The following is a 17,711-nucleotide window of genomic DNA, read 5'->3' on the forward strand; positions in this document are numbered from 1 at the left end:
AGTTTGTAGGTTGGAGCAAATTACAGGAACACTGTGCGGGTTATTATATTATTAGAATTACTGAGTTTAACATAATTATTACTAGAATGAAACGTGTGTGAGTAGAACATTGGCCCTGGCCAGTGGCATGTCTCTGGACCTTTGATGCAGCGGCCAGCCTTAGCCCTCGCCCACTGCGCATTTTCAGCCCTTGTCTATCTACACGGCCTCAGGAACATTAGATCGGGGTAGCTTTATCTAACCTACTAAAAAAGAAAAGTGGATGCGTTGCCCATAGCAACAAATCAGATTCAAGCTATCGGTTATAGCATACATTCTAGAACATGATAGCTAGACTCTGATTGGTTGCTTAGTTTAAAATGAGTACCAACATTTTGGGGATTTTATTAAAATAAAAACATTTCTTAAGGTGGTTTGCAATAGTAGAGATGTTCACTGACCCCCGTGTTCTGGTTTTGGTTTTGGATCTGGGTTAACTTTCTGTTTTGGTTTTAGCAAAACCGCCTTTGCGTGTTTTGGTTTTGGATCACAATTTTTTTTCTAAAATCCTTATATTTTTTTGTTAAAATCACATATTTGTTTATCCCCCCCCCCCCCCCATTATTATTAACCTCAATAACACTAATTTCAAGTCATTTGCAGTCAATTTCACAATATTATTTTCATACACTTTCAAAACAAGACTGCTTCAGTTCTTGCCAGTTATAAGAAGAAGGCCATTGTCATGCCTGGGCATAAGACCTAAAAATCCACCTCTTATGTGTAAAATTATTATTACACAAATCCTGACAACAGCTGTCTAGCCATTTGTAGTATTGTAAAGCCACAGTCAGTAGAGGTAGGGAACTTAACCATCTAGGAACCTCATCCATGTTACGCCATTTGAAGCGAGTTCATGGCAAGCTGTTGGGAGAATCAGAAACTTATGCTAATAAAATAACAACAAGCAGTCCAGCATCAGCTATCTCCCTTCTCTCATCTAGATCCCAGCACCTGCAATCTACACCCCCAACACCTTCATCATTAATATCCTCACAAGTGATCGGAGTTAGTCCTGCATCCAAGTTTCTAAGGCGAGATGACTCCTCCCCTATCCAGGACTCCTCAGAAGAATCCTTGAGCGTTAGGCCCATTGCTGCTGCTTCTGCTGCTGGGGGTGGATCTTCAACAATTGTTTACAACAATTGACTGTTAAACAATCCATTGCAAGAGGAAGCAAGTATGAAAGCTGACACCCAGTCGCAAAGCGGATCACAGACGCCATGGCGACTATGCTAGTATTAGATCTGTGTCCAATATCCACTATTAATGCAGCTGGTTTTAGACAGTTACTTGAGGTCTTCTGTCCCCGTTACCAAATTCCATCGCGACACCATTTTACTAGAAAAGCTATTCCTTACCTCTACCAGAATATTCGTAAAAATGTAATTATTGGGCTACAAAATACCATGCTACCCACTGTACACTTAACCACAGATATGTGGACAAGCGTTACTGGGCAAACTGAAGATTATATGATTGTGACAGCCAACTGGGTTGGTGAGTCGCCTTCACCAGCAGGGACAGCAGCAGCATGTACACAAGTACGTTGCATTTTTCAGAGGCAGGCTACTCTGTGTATCATCTGCTTCACTAAGAGGCATATTATTATTATTATCGTAGATTTGAAAGGCACCACAGTGCCCCACAGCACCATACAGTCGGGAAGACAAGGACATACATAGAACAAGACATACGTAAAGCAAGAAGAGATAAGGCAGACAAAATAAATGGAGACATGAAAGCAAAGGGTATGAAGGACCCTGCTCACTAGAGAGCTTACATTCTAAAGGGAAGAGGGCACAGCTGAAACAAGAGGAGCGAGTGTGGCTCAGAGTGGAGTTTGGGACAGTTGTGAGGGTGCATTAGTGTGAATAGTGTTATCGATGATAAGGTCACCTTTAAAAAAGAGATGGGCTTTCAAAGAGCATCTAAAGATTTGAAGACTGTGGGAATGTCTGATTGAGCGTGGTAGAGAATTAGAGATGAGCGCACTCGGATTTCTGAAATCCGAGCCCACCCGAACGTTGCGGATCCGAGCTGGATCCGAGACAGATCCGGGTATTGGCGCCAAATTCAAATCTGAAACTGAGGCTCTGACTCATAATCCCGCTGTCGGATCTCGCGATACTCGGATCCTATAAATTCCACGCTAGTCGCCGCCATCTTCACTCGGGCATTGATCAGGGTAGAGGGAGGGTGTGTTAGGTGGTCCTCTGTCCTGCTATATCTCGTGCTGTTCAGTTCTGTGCTGTGCTCTGTGTTCTGCTCAGTCCAGTGGTGCTGTGTCCTGTGCTCTGTCCTGTGCTCTGTCCTGTGCTCTGTCCTTCTGAGTTCAGTGGTGCTGCTGGGTCCTGTGCTGTGTCCTGTTCAGTCCAGTGGTGCTGTGTCCTGTGCTCTGTCCTTCTAAGGGCATTGTTATTTCCCCATTATTCCCAAATTATAAAAAATTTCAAAAAAAGTTATAAAAGTAATTATATAAAAAAAATATCCCAAAACAATCCTGCAGTATAAGTCCATTGGTACTGCTATATTACAAAGTTCATTGATTCAGCAGTATAAGTCCATTGGTACTGCTATATTACAAAGTTGACTCATTCTGCAGTATAAGTCCATTGGTACTGCAATATTACAAAGTACACTCATTCTGCAGTATAAGTCCATTGGTACTGCAATATTACAAAGTTCACTCATTCTGCAGTATAAGTCCATTGTTGTTACTGCCATATTACAAATTTCACTGATTCTGCAGTATAAGTCCAGTGGTACTGCTGTATAACTCCAGTCCAGTGGTACTCTCCTGTGCCGCATATAATTTGTAAAGGCTTTGCCGAGTGTGTGTGGCTTCGGGGTACACTCTCTTGTGCTACATATAATGCAGAACAAAAATTTGGAGGATAAAGTAGGGAAAGATCAAGACCCACTTCCTCCTAATGCTGAAGCTGCTGCCACTAGTCATGACATAGACGATCAGGCCCGGCGCTCCCATTAGGCAAGGTTAGGCACTTGCCTAGGGCGCCGGGCTCTGGAGGGCGCCACAGAATTCTAAAAGACTTTAAAACTGTGCGGCGACCGCTGACCATACCTGTCACGGCCGCCGCACAGCATTCAGGTGCACGGGGAGGGGGGAAGAGGCTATTTTGTCACCACTGCCGCCTCTCTGCTCCGTCTCCTCCCCTCCACTTACTAGTGTCAGTGAGTGGAGGGGAGGAGACGGAGCAGAGAGGCGGCGGTGGTGAGACAAGGTAAGGAGAGAAGGGAGGAGGGTGGCGATTTTTGCGGGGGGGGGGGGGACGCTGCTTTTTTAAAAATGCCTAGGGCGCCGTGGACCCTAGCACCGGCCCTGTAGACGATGAAATGCCATCAACGTCGTCTGGCAAGCACGATGCCCAATCTCCTAGTACAGGGCATGTAAAATCCAAAAAGCCCAAGTTCAGTAAAAGTAGCAAAAAGAGAAACTTAAAATCATCTGAGGAGAAACGTAAAGTTGCCAATATGCCATTTACGACACGTAGTGGCAAGGAACGGCTTAGGCCCTGGCCCGTGTTCATGACTAGTGGTCCAGCTTCACCCAAGGATCTAAGCCCTCCCCCCCCCCCCCCCTACAAAAAAATTGAGAGTTATGCTGTCAGCAACAACACAGCAAACAACTCTGCCTTCTAAAGAGAAATTATCACAAATCCCCAAGGCGAGTCCAAGGGTGTTGGTGGTTGCGAACCCTGACCTTCCCATCACTGTACGGGAAGAGGTGGCTCCTTCCACCATTTGCAGCACGCCCTCTGCATATGCTGGAAGGATCACCCACAGTCCAGTTACAGATTTGGCTAATGAAGGTGTGAATGTTGTACACCGGGAGGAGGATATTCATGTAGCTGGCGCTGAGGAGGATGTTGATGATTATGATGCAGACAGATACCAAATTGCCTTTCTCAATTTCTATTTATATTCTAGATTATATAACGGCTGAATAGTTTTCTATTTTACTCCTAGTGGAGAGGGGATCTGATGCAGACAGATACCAAACTGCCTTTGTCCATTTCTTTGTATATTTGAATTTCTAGTTCTACAGTCTATGCAGGCTGCTTTTTTTATATTCAACTACAAGTGTAGGGCGGGGGGGGGGGGGGGTCATAGATAGCCACCAAAGTAACGTGGTCCATTTAATTTCACTTTCTAGCTCCACAGTCTGTGCAGCCTGCTTTTTTTATCTTCAAAGTATTTACAAGCCTTGCAATCTAAATTAACAAGAGGTAGTGACGTGCTAGAACTCCACCCTCTATGCTGCAGAGGATGGAGGAGCATCAAAAGGCCATTCAAGCCTACACAGCCACCTACGACATAGGAAAAGGAGTGGGGATGCGCCTGAGTCAAGCGCAATGGAGAATGATTTCCGTGTTGTGCAAGGTTCTGCAGCCGTTTGAACTTGCCACACAAGAAGTCAGTTCCGACACTGCCAGCTTGAGTCAGGTGATTCCCCTGATCAGGCTTTTGCAGAAGCAGCTGGAGAAAGTGAGGGAGGAGCTGGTACACCATTGCGATTCCACCAAGCATGTAGCTCTTGTGGATGAAGCCCTTCGTACGCTTTGCCAGGATCCGAGGGTGGTCAGTCTTTTAAAGTCAGAGGAATACATTCTGTCCACCGTTCTCGATCCTCGGTTTAAAGCGTATGTTGTGTCTCTGTTTCCGGCGGACACAAGTCTACAGCGGTGCAAGGACCGTGACATGCCACCAGCTCCACTTTCATTTTCATCACTGTTTGTGCAGTTCCAAAAAAGAGGAACTGCCATTTCTATTGCTACCTTCTTTTTTTTCTGTATTTCCTGTGTCCTGTGGTCTGTTCTGCTAAGGGCACTGTTATTTCCAAGTTATCCAAAAGTTCTAAAAAAAACTAATTTAAATTTATAAAAAAAATTAGAAAAATTAATTAAAAAAAAAATAAATAAAAAAATAATACAAAATTTTCCAAAAATAATTGGAAAAAAATATTACAAAATTTTAAAAAATCTAGCTTGTACTGCTATTTAAAAGTCTAACTACGATCATTCACTGTTGCTGTACCCAAAAATAATAGGTACTGCTATTAAAGTACAGTCAAGTGGTACTGTCCTGTGCCGCAGATAATTTGTAAAAGCTTTGCCGAGTGTGTGTAGTTTTGTATCACAGGTTTTAAGAAGAGGCACAACACTGACAACCTGTTAGAGAAACTAAGGGAAATAATCTCTCTGTGGCTCTCCCCACTTAGACTCTCCTGGGGATTCGAATAACTGCCATTTCTATTACTACCTTCTTTCTTTCTCTATTTAAAAAAAAAATAAAAATAACTGCCATTTCTATTACTACCTTCTTTCTTTCTCTATTTAAAAAAAATAAAATAACTGCCATTTCTAGTACTACCTTCTTTCTTGCTTTCTATATTTAAAAAAACCCAAAAACTGTCATTTCTATTACTACGTTAATTGTTTGTGCAGTCACAAAAAAGAGGAACTGCGCCCTTAACTGCTATGTTGGTTTTAGACGTCCATCCGGTGTCCGCCATCTGTGCACTGGAATTTAGACCAGTTGAGGGTTTTATTATTATATTGTGGCCCCGGTACCAAATTGGGTACCGGGGCCACTCCACTACGCAGTCCAGATACTTGTTTGGTGGAATTCAGACCAGTTGAGGGATTTTTTTATTATATTGTGGGGACCACTCCACTACGCAGTCCAGATACTTTTTTGGTGGAATTCAGACCAGTTGAGGGATTTTTTATTATATTGTGGGGACCACTCCACTACGCAGTCCAGATACTTTTTTGGTGGAATTCAGACCAGTTGAGGGATTTTTTATTATATTGTGGGGACCACTCCACTACGCAGTCCAGATACTTTTTTGGTGGAATTCAGACCAGTTGAGGGATTTTTTATTATATTGTGGGGACCACTCCACTACGCAGTCCAGATACTTGTTTGGTGGAATTCAGACCAGTTGAGGGATTTTTTATTATATTGTGGGGGCCCCTCCACTACGCAGTCCAGATACTTGTTTGGTGGAATTCAGACCAGTTGAGGGATTTTTTATTATATTGTGGCCCCGGTATCAAATTGGGTACCGGGGCCACTCCACTACGCAGTCCAAATACTTGTTTGGTGGAATTCAGAACAAATGGTTGTTTTTTTTTTTTATTATATTGTGGGGACCACTCCACTACGCAGTCCAGATACTTTTTTGGTGGAATTCAGACCAGTTGAGGGATTTTTTATTATATTGTGGGGACCACTCCACTACGCAGTCCAGATACTTGTTTGGTGGAATTCAGACCAGTTGAGTGTTTTTTTATATTGTGGGGACCACTCCGCTACGCAGTCCAGATACTTTTTTGGTGGAATTGAGACCAGTTGAGGGTGATATATTGTGGCCCCGGTACCAAATTGGGTACCGGGACCACTCCACTATGCAGTCCAGAAAGCTACCTCGGTGAAACGTTTTGGACTAAAAACAATATTGTGAGGTGTGAGGATGTTCAGAATAGACTGGAAATTAGTGGAAATGATTGTTATTGAATGTTATTGAGGTTAATAATAGCGTAGGAGTGAAAATAAGCCCAAAAACTTGATTTTGGAACTTTTTATGCTTTTTTTCAAAATAAATCCGAATCCAAAACCTTAAATCCGAACCAAAACCACTCGACAGGTGTTTTGCGAAACAAATTCGAACCCAAAACTTCAAGCAAATCCGAACCCAAAACACAAAACACGAGACACCAAAAGTGGCCGGTGCACATCCCTATAGAGAATTCCATAAGTCGTGAGCAGCACGGGAGAAGTCTTGTAGGCGGGAGTGAGAGGTGGTTATCGGAGACGAGACAAGGCGCAGGTCAGATTTAATACCGCTGACAACTTGTTTGAAAAACTAAGGGATGTCATTGCAACATGGCTTATCCTGCTTGGACTCTCCTGAGGATATGTGATTTCTGATAATGCCACCAATATTGTTTGAGCATTACAACGGGGGGAATTCCATCACATTCCCTATTTTGCAAACACAATCAACTTGGTGGTACAGAACTTTTTAAAAAATGACATGCAGGATATGCTGTCTGTGTCCCCAAATATTTAGGGTAATTTCTGGATTCTGCAACAGCATGTAGGAGAATGCAGCAGCAAGAAGAATAGAATTTAGGAGGAATGTTCTTTACCAGCGCAGTGGAGAATACTTTCTGTGTTGATCAAGGTGCTCAAACCACTTAAAGTAGTCACCTGTGAAGAGAGTTCAGAAACTGTTAGCTTGACTCAAGGGATTCTCCTAAGTAGATTTTTTGAAAAGCAGCCAGAGCAATTGAAGAAGGAAATTAAACAAAGCATTTCTGCTAATTATGTTGGACTTGTAAATTAAGTACTTTTTTCGCTTCACCAAGATCCAAGAGTTATCAACATTTTGAAATAGGATCATTACATTTTGGCAACTGTGCTTGATCCTAGGTTTAAGAGCTATGTCTTTTGTTTCTTTCCAACTGACCCAGATCTCAAGAGATGCAATGAGCTCCTGGTCAGCAAGCTCAAGCTCAAGTGGTACGTGACACAAAGACGTCTCCTCTTTCAGTTTCTCTGGAAATTGCTGCTAGAAAAAAAACTTGGCTTTCCCAAGACACTCTATGGTGATGCAGATGAGTCTGCACAACATTTTGACATTTGGTCTGGTCTAAAAGAATTGTCTAAAAATCGTGACAGCTCTTCCATAAAATGAACTACAAATTCCATGAGGAAAGCAATTACCGGCAATAACATCAAAGTACTCAGAGTTCTGTGATGGTGGATTCCAGCGGGGATGAATTGGTATTGTTTGAGGATGATGTACACACTGATGTGGGTGAATATGATGACAGTGTAGATTGCAGGATCTGAGATTTATTTGAGAGAGGGGAGCTAGCTGATGCTGGTATGCTTGGTAATATTTTGGGTAGAATGGCATGTTGGCAATTTTATATTTTTCTACAGTAAACTTTCACCTTTCTTAGAGAGGTGTATTTTTCTTTACAAAGGTACAAGCTTTTTATTTACATTTTGGTTTCCCTGACTTAAAATCACTATGCACTTGATCATAGACTTTAGCACATGAGGTAGAGGGGTTAGTATCATCATGACTGAGACTGGAGAGTGACAAGCACAATGCCACCCCTCCTGTTTCTGTATGAGCTATGGCACAGTAGAATGTCACTGGAGACTTTAAAAAACACGGACAGCCCTATTATTACAATTTCTGTTTAAGCAATGAACCCTGCCACCTCTCCTGTTTCTGAGTGAGCTATGGTACAGTAAAATGTAACTGCAGATTTAGACCAAGACTGCCAGCCCTTTTATTTCCATTTCAGCAATGACAATTAGCAATAGAGCAATGGACAATAAGCAATAGAGCAATGGAGCTCTCCTCTTTGTATGTTACCTATATAACACAGTACAATGTGACTGCAGATTTAGAAGACCAAGCCTGCCAGACCTATTATTTCTATTTCAGCAATGACAATTATCAATGGAGCTCTCCAGAATGTCACTGGGGACTTTGAAGGACACTGCTACCCCTCCTCTTTCTTTTCTACCTATGACGCTGCTTAACTGCACTAGAGACTGCCAAGAACTGTGCTACCCCTTCTGTGTCCCTCTGTGAAATGGCGCTGGATCGCTTATAGAATCCAAAACTCAAGAAATCCAATGACGTAATGAGGGCGTTTTGCCTCGTCTTCAATTCCGAGAGCGTGCGAAAGTACTGAGCCAGCTCGGTACTCGGATCTTCTAAGTTCTGGTGTGTTCGGTTCTCGGGGAACCGAGCCTGAGCATCTCTAGTCAATAGGGTGGAATTTTGTTACGTATAAACAATGCAATTTTTTTCATAATCACAGAACAACATACTGGCGGAAGTAGTTTTTGGAGCAATTGTACCTTGTTTACTATATACGTGTTTATAATGAAAAAATAAAAAACAATCAAAACATTTAACTATATATATTTGAGAATATTTTTTAGTTTAATTCATTATTTTGAAATAAATAGCAAACATAAATGTGAACCCACACTACTTGTCAGACAATAAGCCTTGAGTACATTTTTTCTGTGTTGACTGCAATGATACATGCGTGAAATGTAGTAAACAATGACAAACTTTTCACAGACCTCCTAAGCAGCGAATAAACGGTGTTGAAATCATCCCATTAGAATCGGAGAGGCAATGCCGTGTTGGTTATCACTATCATCCGGCATTTCCGCCTCTCAAGTCATAAATGTCAGATGTGCGCGGATGTGAACTCTGTGCAATAGTATACGATTGTTTTTTGTGCATGCGCAGTGCGAATGCGCACAAGATATGCTGTGCAAAGCGGGGTACCTCTGGACTTAAGAGGATGTGCAGCAAGTATATTAAATACATTTCTAGATGACTAAAGCATTAGGTTTTATGCTTCTGCCAGAAATTTAAGGTTTTCCACCTCTCTACTGTTTGCGTATATATAATTATTATTTTAAATTCATGCAAATACAGCGCAGTGGAGTATGTTGGTTATCTATCTATCTATCTATCTATCTACATACATACACTGGTCTTAGAATAAAATTGTTTCCCCAAAAGTAGCACAGACAGTTTGATATCTGGTATAAATCACCATCCACAAATGCCAAAGATGTGGATATATGGCTCTGGGTCTATGCGGTTGTAGTACATAAAACCAGTCAGGTGTAATCATTTGTTGATTTTAAACTTGACAAAGACCTATTTTAGCTACACTCGGATCTGCTGTTTGCTGAATGACAATCAGCGTCTAGTACAGAACACTGACCCTCCCTTACTGGTCGGGAAAGTTCAGGCAACGATTTGCGTCTTTATTAGAATCTTCCATCACCATCGTTCTGTTCCAACGTATCCTGTTCTTTCACACAATGTATTTTTAGAATGTGCTATATATTCTCTGTATTCATTTAGTAAACGGAAGGTGAGAGGGGTTTCTCAGTGCATCTAATTGGCATCTGGTGCCATGAGATAGATGTCACAGTCGTGAAACAAGGACCAAAGCAGTCGATTGTGTTCACTTGCCATTTAGACACGTTCGTGCGGTTATGTCGCAGTGTTTCTCCAATCCTGAGCCGCTCATTATTGGCTGTGAGATTATTTTTGCGTTGTTTTAATTAGGAACCTGTGAAAGTATTTCTTTTTTTTTTTTTAATCTCCTTACAGTGTCAAAAGCAATGTCTCATCATTCACACGTGTTGAGAATGTGAGGATGGCGTGGGAGGCTTTGAGAGAGGGATTTTTGTGTATTAGGTTTTTAGCTCTTCCCGGAAAGGAGTGACGCTTTCTTTTCAGGTTCCGACAGAAGTCTTCACATCCTCTGTACTGACGTCTTTTGACGTTCCCTGTGATGTTTTGGTTTTGCCGCTTAAGACTCGGGTAGGAAATGGGTCTGTAGTTGGCATGTGGCTCCTGGTTTCATACCTACATTATAACACAGATTCCCTCAAGCCTTTGTACGCTGCATTAAACAGATTACTCAGCTAAGCGTGGACCGGCAAAACAGAGAGTCCGTGTTCCCAGCACTCGTAAAATAAAATTCCATTCCCTCGGCGTGTATTCAAGCTGGCAGTAATTGCAGCTCCCCAAAATATAGCTGGTTAGATCAGTGTCCTTGGTGAATATTGTGCATCATGCACTATTCCTTCATTTCTCCGCTCAGTAAAAGACTATCTCAGGGTTTTTCCATCCTTTGCTGGTGATTAAAGCACCCTGACATACCCGACGCTCTTAATTATTGCCTAGATCGGGCCTCTAGCAATCATATTTAGGCATTTGAGCCTGGTTCCAGTTCCTGGCCCCTGGTTTCTACAGGTTTTCTGTACCTTGGTATACAGACAATTTGCCCAGGGTGAGGCAGGTCAGTCTGCTCTCAGTTGCACCTCTTGCTTTTTAAGAGGGGTAATTTTACAGCATGTGATATGAGTATCGTCATCATCAGTTATTTATATAGCGCCACTAATTCCGCAGCGCTGTACAACACACACACACACACACACACACACACACACACACACACACACACACACACACACACACACACACACACACACACACACACACACACACACACACACACACACACACGGAGAACATACAAACTCCACACAGATAAGGCCATGGTCAGGAATCGAACTCATGACCCCAATGCTGTGAGGCAGAAGTGCTAACTACTAGGCCACTGTGCTGCCCTAATAAGTATTGTTACTTACCATGTCAGGGAACATCTTTTTGGATATCTGAGTACCCCATATTGGATAGATGCACTTGTAAACTTAAAATCCTGCTACTACGAAAATTGTGTCTCTTTAGTGGGATACATTTTGTTATCTATTTGGTTTGAACACCTTATTGTACAACGTTTTAGTGGTAGTTTTATCAAATCTAGTGGAAAGATTCTAGCTATCGTTTATATAGTACATTCTAGAAAATTAAAGCTTGCATCTGATTCCAAATGCATCGATCACCAGGACATGACTTCTATATATAGCTATTCCATTATTACATCCCGATATCAGAATTTATGAGGTCACATTTAGGAAAACTTGTGTGCACAGGAAAAGGAAAGTGTTGCCCATAGCAACCAATCTGGTTGCTATTGGAAACTCCGATTTCCCGTACAGTTCACCTCACCTTGGAAACGTGTTTGGTTTCCTCCCTTTTGATGGTCTGCTCATTAATTTAGTTTGCTTATATTAGCATGTGACTGTGTTTGTCCTCCCTACTGCATAACACTGTGGAATGTTCGGATTATATAAAAATGGTTTAAGACAATAGTAACTCATAGTAACGTAAAAGAAAGAAAAAAAATCCTTTTAAGGAGCAATGTTTGTGTATTGTCATTTAGAACATGCTATACGTTACTTTATCAGCCCTTGGTACTAATCTCTGAAGTCAAACTAATCTTATGCAACAGGGGAGGGCTGGCAAATTTTAACCCGGGGGCCAAGGCTCGACTCAGCAGCTTATTTAGAACATTTTAAAGGGTTAAAAAAAATGCTGTGATCCATTGCAAGGTAGCCCACTATGGGACCGGACAGGGGGGCGGATGACCCCCAGCCCAGCCATCCCCTGTTATGCAGATTTTGGGACAAATCTGGTATTGCAAAGAGTGCTATTACTGATACAAGTCCTATTGCTGTAGACAAGAAACATCGCAGAGCAGAGCCGGGCGCCAGCTACAATAACTGAAATACAAAACAATTGTGATCTGCGGGGTGGCCAGATTCTCTCCGACATGAAATGGAATTTCAGGTAGCAGTAAATGCAGATAATAGAGTTTGAAGTGCATAACAGGAGCTGAGAATCTCATCCGAGAGCTTCCTTCAAGGCTGAGACACGGCAGAAGACAAGTGGAAGGAAAGATGATACGATAGGTGGGGGAAGGTGCACAGGAGCTGAGGGGCCACTTCCATGCAAGGGTCAGAGGATAAAGGTGCAGATGTCACCACATCGCTAATCGTTTAGGATGATTATGTATATAATATAGAGAGGGTTACAGTGTACCTGCAGTCAGGGGATAATCACCTGAGGGTGTCACATCAAGGGAGTATTAAGCAGAGAAGATGGGATGGAAGCTACAATGCTGCACCACACTGAAACAAGGTGTGAAATATTTATTACACTTAGGGCTAGATTTACTAAACTGCGGGTTTGAAAAAGTGGAGATGTTGCCTATAGCAACCAGTCAGATTCTAGTTGTCATTTATTTAGTACATTCTACAAAGTGACAGCTAGAATCTGATTGGTTGCTATAGGCAACATCTCCAGTTTTTCAAACCAGCAGTTTAGTAAAAATACCCCTTCGTCATGTTCTAAGAGTGCTTCCATCCCGTGTTTGGTGTATGCATATGTGTGTGTATATATATATATTATTATTATTATTAATATTTATTTATAAGGCGCCACAAGGCATCCGCAGCGCCATACAGAGACAAACAAAATCACAATACAATGGGAGACAGCACAGTACAGTAAACACAGCAACTCAGTACGCTCAATGCACAACTAGAGAGGGCAGGGAAGGGGGAGGGAGGATCCGCAAACGACGGGGCCCAAGAAGGAGGGCGTGGAAGACAGGGAGACCCCCAGGGGGGAGGAGGGAGCGAGAGTGGATGTGGGGTGGAGGACCCTCGAGGAGGAGGGCTAAGTAGCTGGAGAGCAGAGTTAGAAGTGGCGGAAACAGGAGGGGAGATGGCCCTGCTCAAAGGAGCGTACAATCTAAGGGGAGGGGTGGACAGACAGAGAGACGCAGGGGAGAGAGGGAGAGTAGGGGGACAGAGGCAGAAGATAAGGTAGGAAGTTAAGTGGGAGACAGAAAGGCTTTAAGAAAAAGGTGGGTTTTTAGGGCCCGTTTGAAGCTGGACAGATTAGGGGAAGTTCTGATGGAGGGAGGGAGCTTGTTCCAGTGGAGGGGGGCAGCGCGGGGCGAAGTTTTGGATACGCGCGTGGGAGGAGGTTATAAGGGGGGAAGAGAGGCGACGGTCAGAGGCAGAACGGAGAGGGCGGGATGGAGCATGAATAGAGAGGAGGGTGGAGATGTAGGGCGCAGTGGAGTTGGCGAGGGCCTTGTAGATGAGTGTGAGGAGCTTAAAGAGGATTCTGAAGGGGAATGGGAGCCAGTGAAGGGCTAGGTAGAGGGGGGAGACAAAAGAGGAGCGGCGAGAGAGGAAAATAAGCCTAGCTGCAGCGTTAAGGACGGATCGAAGGGGATCGAGATGAGAGTGGGGGAGGCCAGTGAGGAGGAGGTTGCAGTAGTCCAGGCGGGAGATGATCAGAGAGTGGATAAGGCATTTGGTGGCATCTTGGGAGAGGAAGGGCCGGATGCGAGCGATGTTGCGCAGCTGGAAGCGGCAGGATTTAGCAAGAGAGAGGATGTGGGGGCCAAAGGAGAGAGAGGAGTCGAGGATGACACCAAGGCAGCGAAGTTGGGGGACAGGGGAGATAGAGGTGTTGTCGACAGTGATGGAGAGGTCAGAAGGGGATGGGGTATGAGAGGGAGGAAAAACTATGAGCTCAGTTTTGGCAAGGTTAAGTTTGAGGAATCGAGAGGACATCCAGGAGGAGATGGCAGAGAGGCAGGCGGACACCCTAGAGAGGAGGGAGGGAGAAAGATCAGGAGAGGAGAGGTATAGTTGAGTGTCGTCAGCGTAAAGGTGGTAGCTGAAGCCGAAGGAGCTGATGAGTTCACCCAGGGAGGAGGTGTATAGAGAGAAGAGTAAGGGTCCCAGAACAGAGCCCTGAGGGACCCCGACTGGAAGGGTGGATGGGGGGGAGAGAGACCCAGAGGTGGTGACAGAGAAGGAACGGTGAGTAAGGTAAGAGGTGAACCAGGACAGGACTGGGCCGGAGAGGCCGAAAGACTGGAGGGGGTGGTCAACGGTGTCAAAGGCTGCAGAGAGGTCAAGGAGGATGAGAAGGGAGAAGTGGCCCCTGGCTTTTGCAGAGAGGAGGTCATTGGTGACTTTAGCCAGGGCAGTTTCAGTGGAGTGGAGAGGGCGGAAACCAGACTGGAGAGGATCAAGGAGGGAGTATTCAGAAAGGTAGGAGGTGAGACGGCTGCAGACGAGCCTCTCGAGAATTTTGGAGGCAAAAGGGAGAAGAGATATGGGGCGATAGTTCGAGAATATATATATATATATATATATATATATATATATATATATATATATATATATATATATATATATATATATATGTTAACCTGTGCATGATACTCATGCATTCTAGTCAAATCAAGCTGCTTAAGGTCTTAAAAAGGTTCTTGTCATGCATTTGGGCCTAGCCCAGGCCTCCTCAGGGGAAGAGCGTTACTTCCCGACGCAAGCGCCCTTTTTTAACGTGGTTTTGTCCACATGTCCACCACCTCATCATTTTTCTCCATCACCTCATCCTTAATCTTCATCGCCACATCCTTCATCAAGCTACTTAAGGTGTTAAAAACTCCCACCGACATACCCGGCAACCACAAACCACTCCCAACTGTCACTTCTCCTTCAAGAAATATATAGGTCAGTGTATAACTCTGCCCAGCAGGTGGCGCTGCAGCTTGGTTTTTTTTTTTCCCACACGCCACTAAGCATTTATATAGTAGATATATAAAACAAGTTAACCCGTGCATGATACTCATGCATTCTAGTCAGATCAAGATACTTAAGGTCTTAAAAAGGCTCTTGTCATGCATTTGGGCCTAGCTAAGGCCTCCTCAGGGGAAGAGCGTTACTTCCCGATGCAAGCGCCCTTTTTAATGTGTGTTCATGAGGTAAAATTACCTCACGAAAATGAGTTTGAGCCCTACCAAATTTCAGCCCTTTTTGATTTTTTTTCCCCACACACACTAAGAATTTAGTAGGTCAGTGTATAACTCTGCCCAGCAGGTGGCGCTGCAACTTGATTTTTTTTTTTTCACACACACACAGACGCCACTAAGCATTTATATATTAGATATGTGTGTGTGTGTGTACAGACATCTTCCTCTTCCTGGGGCCCTGCACCGTTTCAGTCTATATATTACCTCCGTGATCTGCACTAACTGGAAGAAAACGTTACCAATAAATAGAGTTTATTTCCCTTTTTAAAGCTTCTTTTTAGTTTTTGGAAACTTTCGGTCGATGGACATAGCTCAACCTCTAATTGTAATGGCTGAGCGCAAGACGCCAGTTCATTATCAGCAGTGTTCCCCAGTGGCAACAGTTGTAATAGCAGATGTGTATGATGTGTGTAATAGCTGTATCTCTTATGACGCGGAGAAGTGCATTTATTTTACTGGAAAAGAATATTCCTATAAAATGTGATTTAAAAAAAAAAAAAAAAGTTTATTTTGCTCTTATTAATATGTTAATTCTGTGTTTTCTCTCTGACAGTCGTGTGTTTAAGACGGACATGGAGCTGGAGGTCCTGCGGTACACAAACCGGGTGTCTAGCGAGGCCCACAAAGAGGTAACGCTTTCCTATGACGCGGTACTGACCTCCTGTATCTCCGCCTCAAGCCGCGTCTTCCTGCTGTATTCTGTCACATCCCAGTAATTGTGTATCGATTACTTTGTTTCTCGCATCTTGTCTTCTATGTATGGTAATAGAAATGTCCCAGTATAACTACTTTCTATGAATAGCAACTGTTGAGGAAATTGGTTATGTTAACTCATTGCCCGCCACGATGTCGGAGACCACCAAATTATTTAGAGCAGAGATTCTCCTCTTTCTTCTTAAAGGGGCTGCGGTTATACACTGCCCACTTCATAAAAGCGTTTCCACCTTTAGATTCCTTTAATTCCTGCTCCCGGACCCCACAGGGACTCAATATGTTAGGGCAGGAGGTGTGTACTGAACGCAGCACCTGATTGGATAGTGACTCCTATCCAATCATGCGACGCATTGACTATGCACCTTATCTACAGGAAGATATGACTTGCCCATTCAGTCCAACGGCTAGATTTACTAAGCTGCAGGTTTGAAAAAGTGGGGATGTTGCCTATAGCAACCAATCAGATTCTAGCTATCATTTTGTAGAAGGTACTAAATAAATGAAAGCTAGAATCTGATTGGTTGCTATAGGCATCATCCCCACTTTTTAAAAGCCGCAGCTTAGTAAATCTAGCCCCAAGTCTCAATTGCCTACAGCCATCTGCTTTCCCTCGCAGGGGTGTCGGAGAGTAGGGACCCCCATCAAAGTGCAGTGAGGCAATTAGAGTTCTCATAGTTAGCAGCCCCCCTCCCCAGCAAGCCCTGCTCTGAGGATTTCCTTTCTGTGACTTTATCATCCATATATGTATTTTTAAGATAATGTGTAAATTAATAATCTGCAATGTAATTAATTGAAAAAAAATGATAATATTGATCTTCTTCCGTACAGTCTTTAATGTAATGTAACACGGTAGCTTCTTGCAGTCTGTAGAATCCAATCTAGACACTACCATAGGCTATAAGACAAATGACACATTGTTGACAATACTTGTAGTGTTTCATCACAACGTAATAATAGTATACTTGTTTTAATCAGTAAGCTAGCCTGGGACAGTTACATATGTTTAAAAGACTGTAATAGAATGTCTTCATGGTGCTACCATAGTCTACACACAATAGAGAGAACCATTCAATTCTCTAAACTGCGCCGCTAGAATCTCATAGGTCGCTTGGACCTTCAGTGCTATTTTCTTAAGCACCCTTTCCCTAAAACACCATGGCATCCTGGGACAATATGAATGGTCCATTGAAGTACAAATAGGGTTGACCTTAGTGTAACTCTCTGTGGTCCAGAGCTCCATTGAAACATCTTGATCATCAGGTCATTGTGAGATAAGCAATTAACTCAAGGGGGGGGGGGGGGGGGGGGGGGGTGATTATTACAATGTCGCTATAGATGAATATGTGTGCACTATCATTTTTCAACACTTTCTGACAAGCTCCCATTCTCCTATAAAACATTTTAATGTAAAATGAATTTGTCTAAAAATGTTATGTTTCCAGAAGGTAGCAATGACTGTTATAAAACAGCCGGTTAGTTATCGGATATCACCGTCCTCACCGGGTCATATTATAATCTACCCACAGGTCATGAAGGCCGCAAGAGTCGGGATGAAAGAATACGAACTGGAGAGGTGAGTCAAACACTAGGAGAAATGCTTCAGATAAAATCCTA

The 17,711-nt window shown here is 43.2% G+C and overlaps 1 protein-coding gene across 1 annotated transcript in view; it reads left to right on the forward strand.

The window, feature by feature from the left end:
- PEPD (peptidase D) overlaps positions 1-17,711 on the forward strand; it is a 118,928-nt gene that overhangs the window by 41,638 nt on the left and 59,579 nt on the right. The window contains exons 8-9 of the mRNA XM_075189180.1: positions 15,937-16,012; positions 17,624-17,670. Coding sequence (XP_075045281.1) covers positions 15,937-16,012; positions 17,624-17,670 — 123 coding nt within the window. The remainder of the gene's footprint in view (positions 1-15,936; positions 16,013-17,623; positions 17,671-17,711) is intronic.

This window comes from Mixophyes fleayi, chromosome 10 (genome assembly GCF_038048845.1).
Source record: "Mixophyes fleayi isolate aMixFle1 chromosome 10, aMixFle1.hap1, whole genome shotgun sequence".
In the NCBI taxonomy this organism is placed as follows: domain Eukaryota; kingdom Metazoa; phylum Chordata; class Amphibia; order Anura; family Limnodynastidae; genus Mixophyes; species Mixophyes fleayi.